Source organism: Chanodichthys erythropterus, chromosome 20, assembly GCF_024489055.1.
Source record: "Chanodichthys erythropterus isolate Z2021 chromosome 20, ASM2448905v1, whole genome shotgun sequence".
Lineage (NCBI taxonomy): Eukaryota > Metazoa > Chordata > Actinopteri > Cypriniformes > Xenocyprididae > Chanodichthys > Chanodichthys erythropterus.
In genome coordinates, this window is record NC_090240.1 from 34,120,538 (window position 1) to 34,140,007 (window position 19,470).

The 19,470-nt window shown below is 37.5% G+C and overlaps 1 protein-coding gene across 1 annotated transcript in view; it reads right to left on the reverse strand.

The window, feature by feature from the left end:
- scube3 (signal peptide, CUB domain, EGF-like 3) overlaps positions 1–19,470 on the reverse strand; it is a 95,978-nt gene that overhangs the window by 28,315 nt on the left and 48,193 nt on the right. The window contains exons 8-10 of the mRNA XM_067370522.1: positions 18,213–18,263; positions 12,060–12,176; positions 7,028–7,153 (exon numbers count right to left, since the gene is read on the reverse strand). Of these exons, the coding sequence (XP_067226623.1) occupies positions 7,028–7,153; positions 12,060–12,176; positions 18,213–18,263 (294 nt within the window). The remainder of the gene's footprint in view (positions 1–7,027; positions 7,154–12,059; positions 12,177–18,212; positions 18,264–19,470) is intronic.

Here is a 19,470-nt window from a genome sequence, read left to right on the forward strand (position 1 = left end):
ACAGGCAACACATTTCTATCTGGATATTTTAGATCAAAATTTGATGCCCACTCTCAATGGGAAAGTTCCCAAGCAACATCGCTTGGCAACACTGCCTGGAAAATTTCTCAAAAAGCTGTCCCGTGTATCATCACCTTCAGAGCGTGCAAACAAAATGCAATAAATGCTGTGCTGATGTTTGGGAACACAGTCGTGTAGAGTTGGGGTACTCGGACTCAAGTACAACTTTTCACGGTCTTAGATTTGTCACAGACTCGGATGCATTTTTACTCTGATTCAAGCATTCACAACTCGAAAAATGTTCCCAAGTTCAACCGAGTCTAGGGATTCAGTGAAAGATGCTGGGGGACCGCTGACGGAATTGTCACTGGCCAGATTGGGTCAGTACTGCTTTCTGTGAGTACACACTCGCACAAACCGCCTATCAGTCAGCGTGCGAATGCTGAATTAAGTTCTCTTTCTCGTCTTATTGTGCTTCTACACAATAAAACACATGAAGTTATGTCAAAATGCCAGTCTCAGTGAGTATTTACGTAAACACAGTCAGTTATGTCTTAAGTGAATGCAAACAGTTGGGAGAAAATCGGATGTGTCAGTATATTGGATCTGCGCATTAGATCTTAAAGTGACAACAGCCAAATAAACCTGCTGCCGTCTGTGTAATTAATGAAAATCAAACAAAAAAAGAAAAAGAGAGAATGATTCAATGGTCTTGACTGAGTAACTTTTATTTCGTACAGTGAAGATGTTACTTAATTTGTGGCAGTGGCTGTTTGCACTAAGTACAAATAGAATATTTTAGAATATAAGAGACAATAGTGATATATTCTAATTACACTATAAAAGCAGCAGTTCTTTGCAAAAAGTGCAAATAGTTGTTAAGATGCTATTTATACTTGTTATAAGTAGTGGCAGATATTGTTTGCACCTCAGAATTGTTGTAAACTAACATGATGCAATAATAACATAGAGTGTAAATTATTATATTTATTAAATGTATTAAATGGATGCCACCTTTTTGGGACAATAAAGCCGTCCCTACTCCTACCACTAACCCTACTCAATAAATACTTTATTATTGAACACTTGTTAGGCACTTTATTTCCATTATTCAAATGTTTTCATAATTTTATGATGCCTTTCCAATCTGATATGTGATGGGAAAAAGGAGAAGAGCGAGTTTGGCAAAAGGCGGATTTGAACTTGGGTTGATCGCGCCATACTCTCTACAGCCTACGCCACTGCAGTGCGCTTTTTTAATGTGGCATTGGTGGGTGTACTTAATGTAAATAGCTTTTGCCATCAAGACAGGCTATTTACACTCAGTGTAAATAGCCTGTAAATAGCCTTTTTTCCCCTTTTTTTTTACATTTATTACATTATTAAATTTCTGTAATAGCCTATAATATAGACCCACATGAAAAAAATGGTTTATTTCATTTGTATTTTTGATTAATATATTTATTTTTCCTTTTGCTTATAATAGACTGATAGATTGTTTACCTGTGTTCAGTAAACTTGATAAGTTTTTACTTGCATTAGTTAGGCTAGTATTAGTTTGTGGTAAAGGAATTAGTTTCTTAAAACATGGTGGAAGCTTCTAGTTTCAAAGAAAAATAAATCATAAATGCATTGAAAAATGAAACAGTTTTGAGTTGGCCCTGAGTAATGGAAATAACCTTTATACACAGTGCTGTAGTCTGTCCCCTCACAGCCTCATTTTCATCCACAAAAAAAAATTCAATATGGCATCTACCCTGACTAAGGTCTAACAACCTGTCATATAAAACCAAGCAGAATGCACAACCTCAAACAGAGAAAAGAGGTGCATTTTCAGCTCTTCAGGTCCCAGTAGGCCATTCAGCATTTTTTTTTATGCAACATCCCAAAATAAAATAGGTGGATGGAAACATAGCTAGCGTGACATGCTATACTTCATATAAAACTATATGAAACAACATTTTTCATGTGTCCAGACTTTGGTAGCGTCATTAAAAAGTGACTAGAAATAGTGGAAAAAAATACACCGTGACCAGTTATAGCACCTAAAACTGATTGCTGATTGAAATGTTCATGTTATTTGTCAACTACACAATTATAATCTTACCTGCTTCAGAGCACCAGATTTAAAACAACAGGTGTTGAATGTAAAAAATAAAAACTTTTTGAAGGTCAGGCTGTGTTGCTAAGATGCCAGAAATCTTATTTTTAGAGCGTTTGTGCGTTAGTATGTGAGATCTGACAGCAGGTGTGTGTACGCGCAGCGCCGCATTCTCTTATTCTTTTATCACCGCATTTCAGCTCTCTGTGCTAAGTGGGTACCATGAAAAAAATGAAAAACAGAAAGGACAAAATTGAGGGGGGTTAGTTATATTCGAAATATTAACAAGATTTTCTGAAGAAAATGTGAATGCTTGTCTGTACAAACCCAATACCATGATGCCAAAAATGATTTTCCTCCTCAGTTTTTGCCTTGTTTTCCAGTACAAATATCTAACAAGACACATTGTTTGTTTTCTGAAAAATGTATCAAAATTAAGTGACTTTACAAGAAAAAATATCTGCTAATGGGATAAGAAAAATAACTTGTTTTAGCAATACATTGAAGAAAATGTTATATAAATATACATGACGTGACTTGACTGGAGAAACGAACTGCATATCTGGTGCAAACACCCACATCGCTATGATCAGATGCTTTCTTAAAGGGTTAGTTCACCCAAAAATGAAAATTATCCCATTAATTTTTCACCCTCAAGCCATCCTAGGTGTATATCTTATTTTAGATGTACACAATTGGAGATATATCTAAAATATCCTGGCTCTTCCAAGCTTTATAATGGTAGTGAAGGGAGGAGGGGTGCGATTTTGAAGCCCAAAAAAATGCATCCATCCATCATACTCGTTCAGTTTAATATAATCAATTACTGAGTTCATATGAACTTTTTTCTATTAAGTGCGATGCACTTTCAGTAATATTTGAGTGAAATGAGCTCATTTCATTAAGTAAATTTCACTGTTCGGTTTTGAGCGATAGCAATGGCAATAGTCTCAGCAAGCACCACTAACCAAGAAAAATGAGTGAGATATTCTGACTTTTTCACCTCTATAGACAAAGGCATGCAGGTCTCACTTAATCTCACAGTTTGAAACAATGGCATTGTGAGAGTAAAATGACAGCTGGTCTGTTTAAAGAGTGCAGATAGGGGCTTTATCAGCAAACTCACACCTCAAAAACACTGGGGATCTGATAACACCTCCCCCTAAACACACTGCAGAAACCTCTTAAGCGACCAAGGAATGTCTCCAGCCTTTCTTAGAGGTGTTGAAGGACAAGTCCCGTCCCCGCTGATGGTCTTTAGGTTGATGACAGCAGGGGAACACTGAGGCTGTTAATCCTGAGATAGAATAGATATTCTGTTTACACGTTTCACCCACAGCATTCACTCAGCGGCAGCGGCTCAGCCTCTCATTTCCTCACGAAGGATACACATAGACAACTATGCAATCTGATTTGTAGCTGAAGGGCTGATGGAATGATTATTTTGCAAGAAAAATGCACAACAGATTATACATTCTCCCAGCCTAAAGGGATTTTCTTATTTCTTTTTCCAACTGTACATGCTCTGCCATTCATCAAGAGCTTTTACACTGCAAAACATGATTTTCTTGCTTGTTTTCTAGTACAAATATGTAAACATTCTTAAAGGATTAGTTCACTTCAGAATTAAAATTTCCTGACAATTAATATCCATGTCTTTCTTTCTTCGGTTGAAAAGAAATTCAGGTTTCTGAGGAAAACATTTCAGGATTTTTCACCATATAGTGGACTTTAACAGTTACCAAAGTAGGTCCAAATTGCAGTTTCAGTGCAGCTTCAAAAGTGTTAGATAGTCACATTGGAAAGGTCACTCGTGATGAAGTACTGAAAAACTCCATCTCATTTTCTCCTCCAACATTAAAATCGTCCGACATAATTGTTTTACCTTTTTTTGTAAAGGGCATTTGACTTAGTCTTTGCACGTTTGTTTTGTAAACACTTGCTTAGCACTTCTGCCAAGTGCTGCGCCTGATCTATTGACGAAGCCCAAATTAATGAACACAAATACAACCGGATAATTTTCATAATGACCGATGCAATCTACCAAGAGCAGCAGAAATTAGCATCATGCTTTATTTGGGCAGTAAATAATGGTGCAAATACCAGTAAATTGACTAGCACAAACCTTAGTAAATGATTGAAAGTTGCATTTGAAAGGGAAACTTCTATAAATGCATATTTAATAAGGTCCGCCGCAAAAATTACTGTCTATGCCTTCTGAATGCTAATTTTTCACTGTGTGTCTTTAGTAAATCCTGACAGTATTTTTTTTAGGGCCAGATTTACTAACCACTCATGCCACCACAAACTAGCCTGACTTCGTCATACTCATATTCTAGGCAGAATGTGAGTCTGATACTGCTCCATTGCACTTGAATTATGGGGCGTGTCTTAACCGAACCAGTAAAAAAACAAAACTCTGCACTCAATTGGATAGACCTACAACCAATCAGAGCAACGCAGTAAGTGACGTATGTTGAACTTGTACTTAAACTTTTGCCGAATCCCGTTGGAAGGACGGCAAACACATCTTTCCCATCGACAAATGCCTTGATTGCGGTTCTTTGTTCGTCTTTTAAAATTAATGCGCTGTCGATTTCTTTTATTACAGACGTGATAACGGAATCTAAACATCTTACTTCACCAGCTGCAGTCATCGTTGGTGAAAACCAATTCAACCCAAGCGCTCTTTGATGACGTGGGTGGTTACGTAACCACAGATAGCCTGTCCATCATCCTTCTGGGAGCCGAGCATAATTACTCCACAATGGATCGAGTCCAGACCGAACTTCCCGTCCAAAAAATGTTGTGGGCGGGGTTCGGGCTGGCACCCAGGCTAACCACAAACCTTCTTTTGCCATAAAAAAAATAAATAAAAAATAGCGCTGGACAGGGCTATTTTTGCGGCTGACCTGCATATGCATTTGTAGGAGTTTCCCTTTCAGACGCAAACATTTTTGGAATATTTAAATTGATTTACTAAGGTTTGCGCTAGTCAATTTACTTGTATTTGCACCATTATTTACCGCCCCCAAAAAACTAATTTGCACTGCTCTTGGTAGATTGCATTGGTCATTATGGAAATGATCCAGCTGAATCTGTGTTCACACGTAGAACTTTCCACTCCTATCGGCACTTTTTTGAAATTGCGTTTTCAAGCTAATGTGCCCTGTTTAGTAAATCTGGCTCTTAGTATTCAGTAATACTTTTCAGTTTGATGAGAACTAAACTTGAAATGAATGATGACACTATTGTCTGCTTTGAGCTGCTTTATAGCTGAATGTGTTTCATAATTGATGAATTTTGCAACATTTGATCTTTTTTGCAACACACTGTTATTGAACTGAATTAATCAACACTTGAGCTGAATAATGGCACTATTGTCTTCTGTAGAGCTGCTTTACAGCAGAATTGAATTCTGTTTGCATCAGTGATCGTTATTTTCCTGTTCATTACTGTAAAGCTGCTTTGAAACAATATGCATTGTATGAAGCACTATATACTTAAAGGTGACTTGACATGCTAAAGTACTTAAGATAAGTGATTTGAACAAACTTCTAACCCTAAGTATGAGCAAAAATAAGCTGCTGATATAAACCAGCAAATGCCAGACAATTCTGGTTCTCCCAGTTCTGGAGGCTATTGTAGATGAGGGCAAAAGGTCATGGATTATTTTATCACTTGACATTTTGACATTCCTTACAACAATGGTTAGGGCATTTTAAGCGACAGGAGGAGATGCCCTCACTGCCCCGCAGACACCTGCACACGGGCAGTCAAAGTGCTGAGCATAGACCGTTCCCACACTCACCCAATCTAAGAAACAGGAAAAACTGGGAGAAGAGGACATCGGCTCCGTTTAAGAAAAATGTTACAACTTTAATTGACAGACAACATGGAATCAAAATGTATGATTTTACTTAATGGTCCTGGTCATGTAGATATTATTTATATATACACTTTCACATTTCTGTTAATATCAATTACATTTGTATTAACTAAGGTTAACAAAGATTAATAAGTACTGTAACAAATGTATTGCTCACTGTTAGTAAATACATTAACCAATGTTAACTAATAGAATCTTATTGCATTACAATACCAAGTGGTATTTGTTTTAAAATATAATAGTTATATTTATAGATATACCAATATATCACAGAGACCAATAGCCGATTATTCAGGACGATATCTGCCTATACTGATAGTTTGAAAACTATACTAGGAAGTCTCTCATTTAGAGGTAAAATTATCAACAGAGCCTAAATTACTATATTCAATTGCTACTTATTTTCTATAATAATAATAATAATATATATAATAATTACTAGGGGTGTGACGGGATCTCGTGCCACGAGAGTAAGGCAAGATGACTGACAAGACCATAGCGGAGGATTCGTTGCACAACAGAGCCTAGCGTCTGACAAATGACTTATCTTGTAGAATGCGCGCTGTGTTCGTCTTCGAAATGGTGGTACTGATGCTGTAATGAGATGAACAGAAGGCTATACTGAGCAACAGAATAGACAGACATAAACCATCTTTTCCAGAAATGTTCCCAGGCCGGGTGTGTGCAATAGTGTCGATCGATGGGTACATTTTAAGACCAGCGAGGGGACTCAGGATCGGAGTAGTGAGTTTATGAAGACTGGCAGAGTGGTATTACCTTAAATGTTCTCTGAGGGATTGCTCCTGTATTAACACCAAGCTTTCCTGACCAAACTATCTGCCAGCTCATAAACTTCATAAACCCTGCAGGATCACAAACAATCTGCCCACAGTATAACTGAGAGCGGTAAAGCAGCAGCAGGGAAACAGTCAAGCAAACCAGGAGAACAAAAATATTTTTACCCCCCTCTTCGCATTTAATTTAGTGAGGTTTATCCTTCAAACATAATGACATATCATTTTCCTTGTCTAGTATACCTAGGCACGTCCTCTCATCTTTGGTCAGAAGTTTGTATCCTTTCTTGCAGCTGCACTCGAAGCTGCCCACCGTGTTTCTACACAAATGGTCACACCCTCCGTTGTTCATGCGGCATTCATCAATGTCTGTAATGAGAGAGAGAGAGAGAGAGAGAGAGAGAGAGAGAGTTTGGAATGAACGCTGGGTAGTTTGAGCAAATACACATGCACAGGATTATTTCAATTTACCATGATTCAAACCAGGAGGGGAGGATGAATGTGAAATTATAAAAAGGTAAAAGGGGTGATGGACCGCAAATATGAGAGATTTGTCTGGGCTTAAACTATCAGCTCACTTCTTTTTTATAGGAATGTACACAAAATGGAGAACCTTTTAACACACTTTGCAATAAGGTCTCATATGTTAACATTATTTCATATATTAGCTATTGATATATAACATATTAATATATGCTAATACATATATTACACATGCTGTAAAATAAAGTGTAACTGCTCATTTTGCTTCACTCACCATAATATTTACCAGAGAAATACACTTTATTTTCTAAAGCAGCATATGAGTCCAATTATGATGTTTGTGATATTAAACAGTTGCACAACCACTCCTCTATAATCTGAAATCATTACATCTGCATTTACACATTTGGCAAAGGCTTATCCAAAGCGACTTACATTGCATTCAAGGAATACTGAAAAAAAATTATGTTCTTCCTCAGTATTTGTGTCTTGTTTTCAAGTACTATTGACTAAACATTCTTCAATCTAGATAAATTTATTTGAAAAGCATGATTTAAAGTGATTTAAAGGAGACCTAAGCCCCTTTTCACAAGATGAACAAAAACACAGTTTTTGTGTGTGTCCCTTTAAATGCAAATGAGCTGCTGCTCCCGGCCCACTTTCCAGAAGAGGGCGGAGCTTTAACAGCTCAACAACAACAAAGCTGGAGAATCTCACGCAGCCAAAATGAGGATTGTCAGTGTTGGTGTTCAGCCTTACATTGTTCAAACCGGAGTCGACACTGATGGAGAGACTCGGGAAGAAGTTACAACTTTTAGAATGAAACTGGACGTTTCTGAATGGTTAGTGGATAAATTTATGTAGTTGCTGTGGAGTTGATTCAACTCATCCACTAGCATGTGTCGTCATGTTAATCTTTTGTGTTGAATTGACCCTTGTTTGTGAAGCAGTCCGGTGTAAAATGACGGCATGTCAACAACACTCGACTACAACAACTCTTCCTCTTCTCTAAAGCAGCCCAACATGGCTTCACCCCCTTTGTTGTGTGTTCTCGGTGCGGGTTTTATGTAAATGTTAGGGTTAGTGATGTCACCAACCCGAGAAGAACCTAGTTGTAGTCCCTACCAGCCGCTTGTTGTAGTTCTTAAAAAGCAGTTACTGTAAAAGAAAATATCTCCCTTTGCATTGAACTGTGAGAGTCGTAACTTTACAGATGTTGTTTATACTCAAACAGCAACATTACACACTAACTAAAGTTAAAAAAAGTGAAATCAAAATCAAGCACCCCTTTAAGAAGAGTAATGTTTTCTGAAAAGTGCCTTAAACAACAGAAAAATCTGCCAATTGGGGTCAGAAAAATGTAGGGCTGCCCCCTAAAAGTCGACTAAACGAGGTTTAAGACCAAAGTATATAGAGAAGTGAGAAAATGGGGGAAGCGGGCAGACATGAGAGGAGAATAAGAGAAAGGGAAGATGAGCTCTCCGAATGGATTGTGCCGGACACACATGGAGTGAATGTGCGTCTGCTGGAACATTCTAGACCTCACGGGGCTCCAACAGGAGGAAGTCTTTCAGGATCACGTCTCCGCTGGTCTGTTCTCTCAGAATTGGGGATCAATATATCATCAGCTTCTCCTGCTCTCCACAGGCTTTGATTGAGCTGCGCTGGATGTTTCTGATTACAGCTGAATCATCTGAGTAAATGAGGCGTTCATCTCAGAGAGAGGCTGCATCATCTGGATAAAATAACGGCATTAGGAGCAGAAGAAAACGCTCCTTCTCTCGCTCTGGGCCCGTGTCTTCTCGTGCCAGTGCTGTCTGGGGATGTTTTTCTTTGTTTCTTCTACAGCAGAACTAATAAAACTCAATGTTCTTTTATCGGTCTTGTTAGCGTAACGTTATGAGCGCTAGAGGCGACACAGGCTCCCAGTCTTGGCCGAAACAACCACTTCCAGTTGCTCTTCGCCTTTTTTATACTTCTTAAACTCTTTTGTGTTCTCCCACATTTATTCATCGAGCACTTCTTGATTTTCTTGAGTATTAATTCATTCATATACACTTTTTTACAATCAAGAGGTATGCAGAGATTTTTTTTTTTTTACATTAGTACATCAGTTAACATAACTGAAACAGATGTGTTGATCATTGTTAGTTCATGTTTGGTTAGACATTAACTAATGGGGATTTACTGTAAAATGATACCGATTGTGATGCTCATAATGCCAAAATGGATCCGACTTTGCTGCCAATCTTCATCATCAATAGTTGGAAATATCAAACAGAAATATGTAGAGGATGCTAACAACCTTTAACCGCAGAAGCGCTGCCATTTTGATGGTTTTTATGTGACGTCAAAACGGTCAAGTGAAAGAAGTCTGAGCTTTCATGAACAGTTCCTAAATTGTAATTATGAAATCTTCAAAGATGTGAATGTTGTTTACCAGTTGAGAACTCATAATTATGGTAATTCTGAAATGATGGCATACAATAATAAGTCTGAGTGGGTGTTTTGTGATTGAATTCAAAATCTGCTAAAAGGTCCTGGAATGATCACGGCCAACTCTCATTTAAAAAAATGAAATGTCTTCCAGTGACTTTGTTCCTGGAAACTGCTGTATGAATAAACTAACCTTTTAAGTAGAGGTTTTATTTTTTATGTTATTATTTGTTTGTTCAAATTATTTTACTAAACTATTATGCTTAACTTTCAGGGTTTGGAATAAAAACATTAAAAACATTAACAACATATGAACAACTAAAAAAGACCATTTCAATCTATTATATAGTGATGCTTAAAGACAGACAGATATACAGACAGACAGACAGACAGACAGATAGACAGACAGACAGACAGACAGACAGACAGACAGACAGACAGACAGACAGACAGACAGACAGACAGACAGACAGATAGATAGATAGATAGATAGATAGATAGATAGATAGATAGATAGATAGATATACAGACAGACAGACAGACAGATATACAGACAGACAGACAGACAGACAGACAGACAGACAGACAGACAGACAGACAGACAGACAGACAGACAGATAGATAGATAGATAGATAGATAGATAGATAGATAGATAGATAGATAGATAGATAGATAGATAGATAGATAGATAGATAGATAGATAGATAGATAGATAGATAGATAGATACACAGACAGATAGATACACAGACAGATAGATAGATACACAGACAGATAGATAGACAGACAGACAGACAGATAGACAGACAGATAGACAGACAGACAGACAGACAGACAGACAGACAGACAGACAGACAGACAGATAGATAGATAGATAGATAGATAGATAGATAGATAGATAGATAGATAGATAGATAGATAGATAGATAGATAGATATACAGACAGACAGACAGACAGATATACAGACAGACAGACAGACAGACAGACAGACAGACAGACAGATAGATAGATAGATAGATAGATAGATAGATAGATAGATAGATAGATAGATAGATAGATAGATAGATAGATAGATAGATAGATAGATACACAGACAGATAGATAGATACACAGACAGATAGATAGATACACAGACAGATAGATAGATACACAGACAGATAGATAGATACACAGACAGACAGACAGACAGACAGACAGACAGACAGACAGACAGACAGACAGACAGACAGACAGACAGACAGACAGACAGACAGACAGACAGACAGACAGACAGATAGATAGATAGATAGATAGATAGATAGATAGATAGATAGATAGATAGATAGATAGATAGATAGATAGATAGATAGATAGATAGATAGATAGATAGATAGATAGATAGATAGATAGATAGATAGATAGATAGACAGACAGACAGACAGACAGATAGATAGATAGATAGATAGATAGATAGATAGATAGATAGATAGATAGATAGATAGATAGATAGATAGATAGATAGATAGATAGATAGATAGATAGATATACAGACAGACAGACAGACAGACAGACAGACAGATAGATAGATAGATAGATAGATAGATAGATAGATAGATAGATACACAGACAGATAGATAGATACACAGACAGATAGATAGATACACAGACAGATAGATAGATAGATAGATAGATAGATAGATAGATAGATAGATAGATAGATAGATAGATAGATAGATAGACAGACAGACAGATAGATAGATAGATAGATAGATAGATAGATACACAGACAGATAGATAGATAGATAGATAGATAGATAGATAGATAGATAGATACACAGACAGATAGATAGATACACAGACAGACAGATAGATAGATAGATAGATAGATAGATAGATAGATAGATAGATAGATAGATAGATAGATAGATAGATAGATAGATAGATAGATACACAGACAGATAGATAGATACACAGACAGACAGATAGATAGATAGATAGATAGATAGATAGATAGATAGATAGATAGATAGATAGATAGATAGATAGATAGATACACAGACAGACAGACAGACAGACAGACAGACAGACAGACAGACAGACACAGACAGACAGACAGACAGATAGATAGATAGATAGATAGATAGATAGATAGATAGATAGATAGATAGACATATAGATAGATAGATAGATAGATAGATAGATAGATAGATAGATAGATAGATAGATAGATAGATAGATAGATAGATAGATAGATAGATAGACAGACTGGGATTTTATCGCCACTTTGATGCATGTCGCTCTTAAACATGACTGTTAGATTAGATTTAGCTTTCAGATGGTCTGATGATCTCACGGATCTCAGTTTGAGTGTTTGTACCTTTGCAGGTCTTGCGGTCCGGCTGTAAGGTGAATCCCTCCGGGCAGCTGCAGCGCACTCCAGTCACGGCGTCATGACACGTGCTGTCGCAGCCTCCGTTATTGACCGCACACGTCTCTGAAACACACACAGCAGCGGTCAGGACAGGAACCACTCACGTTTGAGCACATCTAACTTCACGGAGATCCTGTTTTGCGCTCAGACTTCGACTCTGAACAGCTTTGGATGAGTTAGTCATGAACACAACACATGCAAGTGAGCAGCAGACGTCTGTGCAGTGAGTGTAAGAGCGTCACCTAACGGGAGGGTTAGAGCTCAGCGTTGGGCATAAGCATCTGTTAAGCAGCATATTAATACCTCACAATAACCATGACACTTAAAGCATTACAAATTTACATAAACTTGAACTAGTCTCAACTATTTTGCATAATAAAAAGAAAAAAAAAATTGACTATTGCATTAATGGCTTTACGAATGATTTACACGAGAATTCGCTCTGCTCTTGTTTCATGAATAAGGCCCAATAACTCAATTTATCTGCACTTTGATCTTTGAAACTTTGCAGACCTTGTTTACCAACTAAAAATAACACAATTATAATCTATTATATAGTGATGTAAACAAACAAACAAATAAATAAATGAAATGAAACAAAAATATCTTTTCTTTTCTTACTGCTCAAAATCTAAGCACAATAACTGTCATGAATAAGGGTTTAGCACAAAGCTCTGCTGGCATTCAGAAAGAACAACTTTATAAAAGAGTGAAAGATAGATAGATATATATGTTGGCTGTGTGTGCCAGGGTGCAGGACTGTGTCACAACACGCCTCTGAAACGCTTAGAGATTCACTAACTGCATCAATCTCTGATTATAATGTTTGACATGGTTGGCTTTGAGAGCTCACACAGAAAACTCTCTCCTTTGTGTGGGTAAATTCTACCATCTGAAAAGATTTGATTCAGCTGTGTGAGTGGATATAAATATAATCTTTTGATAGAGGAGATGATAAGCGGTGTCTGATTTGCTGGCAGACTCTGTAAGACACCTGTGCGGTTACTGAAGCAAACTTTCCAATAAATGCTAATGATCCGTGCAGTGAGCAGAGCAGCGGCAAAGTTAACCATGAAACCAAAACTCGTGTTATCTGGCCGACTGTCTGAAGGAGTCTTTCACAGGTCAGTGATAGACTGAATGGTGTTACTTTAACATTTAACTGGTCCGCTGATGTAGTAAATCACTCTAATCTGTTTTACCATGAAAATACTCATTAATATTAAATGGTTAGTTCACCCATAAATGAAAATTCGGTCATTAATTACTCACCCTCATGTCGTTCTACACCCGTAAGACCTTCGTTCATCTTCAGAACACAAATTAAGATATTTTTGATCAAATCCGATGGCTCAGTGAGGCCTGTATTGACAGCAAGATAATTAACTCTTTCAATGCCCAGAAAGCTACTAAAGACATATTTAAACCTTAAAGGTGCCCTAGATTCAAAAATTTAATTTATCTTGGCATAGTCAAATAACAAGAGTTCAGTACATGGAAATGACATACAGTGAGTCTCAAACTCCATTGTTTCCTCCTTCTTATATAAATCTCATTTATTTAAAAGACCTCTGAAGAACAGGCGAATCTCAACATAACACTGACTGTTACGTAACAGTCAGGATCATTAACATGTACGCCCCCAATATTTGCATATGCCAGCCCATGTTCCCCATATTATGAAAGGCATTACACAAAGGCAGAACGTCTGGATGTGCACAGCTGAATCATCAGACTAGGTAAGCAAGCAAGAACAACAGCGAAAAATGGCAGATGGAGCAATAATAACTGACATGATCCATGATAACATGATATTTTTAGTGATATTTGTAAATTGTCTTTCTAAATGTTTCGTTAGCATGTTGCTAATGTACTGTTAAATGTGGTTAAAGTTACCATCGTTTATTACTGTATTCACGGAGACAAGAGCCGTCGCTATTTTCATTTTTAAACACTTGCAGTTTGTATGACTCATAAACACAACTTCATTCTTTATAAATCTCTCCAACAGTGCAGCATTAGCCGTTAGCCACGGAGCACAGCCTCAAACTCATTCAGAATCAATGTAAACATCCAAATAAACACTGTACTTACGCGATTAGACATGCTGCACGGCGAACACTTTGTAAAGATCCATTTTGAGGGTTATATTAGCTGTTGTTTAAGGCAAGCGCGAGCTCTTGGGGCGTGGTGCACCAGAATTAAAGGGCCACACACCCTGAATCAGCTCATTTCTAATGATGCCCCAAAATAGGCAGTTAAAAAAATGAGCTGAAACTTCACAGACACATTCAGGGGACACCTTAGACTTATATTAAATCTTTTAAAAAAAAGTTTTAGGGCACCTTTAATGTTATGTAGCGACGAGAATACTTTTTGTGTGGCAAAAAACAAAAACAAAATTATGACTTTATTCAACAATATCTAGTGATGGGCGATTTCAAAACACTGCTTCATGAAGCTTCGAAGCTTTACAAATCTTTTGTTTCGAAATAGTGGTGAAGCATTGAAATTTCAAAACACTTATGACGTAAAGCATCCTCATTTACTGAAATCATAAGACTTTGGCAGTTTGATTCACGCTCTGAACCACTAATTCAAAACAAAAGATTCGTAAAGCTTCAAAGCTTTGTGAGTCATTATTTGTATTTTTGGCACACCAAAAGTATTCTCTTCAATTCATAACATTAAGGTTGAACCACTGTAGTCACATGAACTGTTTTAAATATGTCTTTAGTAGCTTTCTGGGCATTGAAAGAGTTAATTATCTTACTGTCAATGGAGGTCTCACTGAGGCCTCACCATCGGATTTTATCACAAATATCTTAATTTGTGTTCTGAAAATGAACGAAAGTCTTACGGGTGTGGAACAACATGAGGGTGAGTAATTAATGACAGAATTTTCATTTTTGGGTGAACTAACCCTTTAAAACAGCTCGTAATTACATGTACTTTATGACCATACTCTTTAATCTATCTATCCCGGACAAAGCTCTGAAGAACTATAGAACTTATAGTGGCACAATTTTCATGTACAAGCACCATTTACATACTCTTAAACAAAATATAAAGCTCTAGCTTTAGAACCACAGTAGAAATCATCCAGATATAATTATCATTCCACCTATACTGTAGCTTTAAGAATGATGTCTTTTGCTGAAGATATCAGGCTCCTCTCAGAGGAGAAGGCTACAAATAAACTATGTTAAGACCTTCTTTTCAGACTTCAATCATGCACTTCAAACATCAAGCATCCAACACCTTCCTCAGGCAACATAGACAAAACATCGGCTGGTTTTTGAGGCACCTGTGCATGCCGAGACCCATTCAAAACCCCTTTCACTCGTGTCAGAATACACAAACGAACGACTCTGCTTTGGTTGCATCCCAACACATCCCCATCATTTCCATAAACTCTCTATTCTGCACTCTTTCAGAGGAGTTCACTGTTAAGAGTCTTCATGTTGAGAGAAAGCACACTCATTAACTAGTACCCAGCAGGCAGGCTGCAACGTTAAAATCACCTCCAAGGAAAGTTCAGGGAGAAGGATTTTCTGCCGAGGCAAAATTCGAGATTGCACTCAGTTAATTGCAATTAGGACATTTAACGTTTTCCCCAGAGATCCCATCATTTCGCTTCTGCCATTCTGACTACTGAAACTTTAACCAAAAAAGACAGCTGTTAAACAAAAGAAAGACATGTGTATTTTGTGCAATAATGCATGTACAGTAAACCCTAGACTCTGGTGGCATGTTTGTACCACCATTATGGTAATTGCACGGTTCAGCTAACTAAAAGAGGCCACATTACGCTGTTTTTCAGTCTTGATTTTGTATTTAGGCTCTACTAGAATAAGTTTTAATGCTTGACAATAATATGTGACAAACATATTTTTCACATATTTGACATTGTTGCAGCTCCTCTTTTCCCAGTCTGTCAGTACCTCTCTGTTTAGTTCCTGTCTCTACACTCTAAAAAAAAAATTAAAAAAAATTCTGGGGTAAAAACAACCCAAGTTGGGTCGAAAATGGACAAACCCAGCGACTGGGTTGTTTTATCCCAGCGGTTGGGTTAAAATGCTTGCCCAACGTGCTGGGCAGTTTTATTTAACCCAACTATTGTTTAAAAATCACTATATGGCTGGTCTAAAGTTAAGTTAATTACTAGAGGCAACAATAATAATCAAAAGGTGAACATTTTATTAATAAGCAATGTTCATTTATTAAACATATTCATAAATGTTAGTTTCCAACATATTTTGGGTTCATTTTAAGCAAGGTTGGGCAAACATTTAACCCAATCGCTGGGTTTGTCCATTTTCAACCCAACTTGGACTGCCTTTAACCCTGCATTTTTTAGAGTGTATGAAGCCCCTCCTTCTGAAAAGCACAATGTGCTCTGATTGGTCGGCTGGATCAGTGCGTTGTGATTGGTCAACTGCTTTGAGCGTGTTTGGGAAATGTCCCGCCCCTCACCATAACTGCGAGTTTTAACACACTACTATCTAACTCAACCAGGCCCTGCCGCTTTATTTTGCATATGCCTCTGGCGGGAATTATTTAAATGAGGAATATTGTGACGTGTTTGTTCCCGGAAGTAAACTCGAGACTACAATAGAGGCGTTTCAGGGAGCTCAGAAACACTGACACTGATATAGAGAATAACTCCCGCTGGAGGGACATTGTGCTTTGGAACTTTGCAGACCTTTTTTTAATGCTCAAACAGCAACATTTAACACAAGGGTAACAATGTAAAACAATGTAAAACAGCATAATGGGTTCTCCATGCTCCGACGTTCAGCTAGTGCTCAGGGATTGCAAATGTTGGCACGATTGGTTTCTGTAAGGGTTGGAACAAGTTGGGAACATGCCGCCAGAGGTAGAGCTATTTGGTAAATATGACAGCTGTTGGCACAGGTCTCTCTTAGCTTCGACCAAACACATCAGTCCTCATTAAATCCACTCTGATGTTAAATGGTTGTCGTGCAAACAAGCTCATTTTTCAAAAATGCCACTGCTTTCCAGGGCGAGAAAATAGCATGAGCTGACAGAAAGAGAAACAAAGCGAGATGAGATTTTGGTACTGGGACAAAGGTTGTCCTTGGGCTTTGGTGTACAGTATTTGCCGTGCGCTTATTTCAGGCCGAATAAACAGGATCCCAGGACACCAACAGCCAGCATGCAGATTTAGTGCCAGAACGGATCAGTCTCCTTTATAACCTCAGAGCCCTGTGCAATCAAAAGTGTGCAAACCCACAACAAAACGCTTTCACAATTTGAAGTCATGCATGATGCACTTTGAAAAAACAAAGTATGGTGATGTGTTATAGCAAGTCCAATTGAATTCCATTAGAAGAATTTATCCCTAGAAAAATATGTATTCTAATGTAACATCCTCTAAATATCAAAATTCTGCAGAATAAAGGCCCACTCACACCAAGGATGATAACTATAATAACGATAATGTCAGAGATGAAAGATATCATTGGATTTTTTTCCCAGCTGATGAACAACAAAAACATTGACAGCCAATCAGAATCCATCCTGCTTGAAAGAACTGCAGCACGTGCTTAAATAAACATCATTCATTGGTGTGTATGCTAATATAGTTATCTTTATAGTCATCGTTCTTGGCGTGAACGGGCCTTTTCATTTAGGGTAAGCAACAAAGTAGGAAGTACTTTGACATGTTACAGCAAGTCCTTTTAAATTCCATTAAAATAATTAATCCTAGGTCAGCCTTTTGGAAAAACGTGGGCCAAATCTGACCCATTTTTCCCTCGATCGTAAAGAGTCATAGGAGACTGCAGCGACTTCATTGTTAAACCCTCATTAGACATGCTTTCTGATTAAAAAATGGGCAGTTCCTAATGAGGAGGTTGCAAGCAAGATTGGTTTCAGGTTTTCATTCAGGCAGTTCAAGAGAATAACCATTTAACATGGGTACAAAGTTCATTTTGTTGATCTCCTGATTGCCAGAATGGACCCACAACCCAAGAAATTGGTGCAATAAAGGTTAGTAAGAGTTCCAGCATAACCACACCCACTGTGGAAAGAAGTAGCCAATAGGAATCAAGCTAGAGAAATTGACATATTTACCATTGGGTAACAGCTGTGGCTGCAGTGGCTGCTGTTGGACACTCCTTTCCTCTGCATACACACACACACATTACAAAAACACTGCTTAGTCTTCCAAGAATTACTTTATAAACTTTATAAAACACCCTGGACAGTCAAATTTGTGTTTTTAGTAACCCTGGTGCTCAAACTGACCCTTTTATGAGGCTGCAAGAGCAATTTACCCTACAAAAATGATTTTCTTCCTCAGTATCTTTGGCTTGTTTTCCAGTACAAATATCTAAACATTCTTAAATCAAGAAACATTTACTTGGGAAGGAAAATGGCATAAGATATTAAGTCTTGTTTTTGGAAAAATGCATCAAAATTTAGTGACTCTCGCTTAAAACATTTCAGAAAAATAAACTTCTTTCCCCTTTGAATTCAGTTTATTTTTCTTACCCCACTGGCACATTTTTTCTTGTTTTAAGCATAAAGTCACTTCAATTTGATAAATTTTTCAGAAAACAAGACTATCGTAAGTAATTTTGCTTCTCAAGCAAATGCATCTTGATTTAACAATGTTAAAATATTTGTACCGGGAAACAATACAATAATACTGAGGAAGAACATCATTTTTTGCAGAGTAGTTCATAAACTAACTGTTAAAAGAACCAATCCAAGGTTTGCAGGTACTGATTATAGTTGGTTTAAGCTGATTTAGAGCCCCAAAACTTACTTAAACCATCAGACGAGGGCAGTCTGATCAGTGGAAACCTGCTCAGGCTGGTTTCAGATGATGTTTTCAGCACTTGAACGAGTTTTGTACGCTTTCGCACAGAGAAAAACAAGGCCGCGTGTTAGTCTTCTCATGCAGCGACAAGACGACACTCATGTACAAGAGTACAAGAGTACAAGAGTACAAGAGTACAAGAGCAGTAAACTGCGAAAATTATTTTCTTCCTTAGTATTTTTGTCTTGCTTTCCAGTACAAATATCTAAACATTCTAAACATTCTCAAAATGACTTAAGATATTTGTACTAGAAAACAAGACAAACAGTTCATCTAAGACATTCGATCACTTACCTGTGCTGTGACTTCTCAGTTTAAATCTACAGATAACCAAACTACCAAGCAGACAAAGTCTGTCTGACCAAAAGGCACAGCACTGACCCAGCTAACAAAAAGACGTTCTAAGAATGTTTTACTAACGTTATTTTTTATAATTTTGCAAACATTATATGATTGTTACTTTTTAAAGGTTCTCAGAATGTTCCGAAACAGGGCGGTAACATTTAA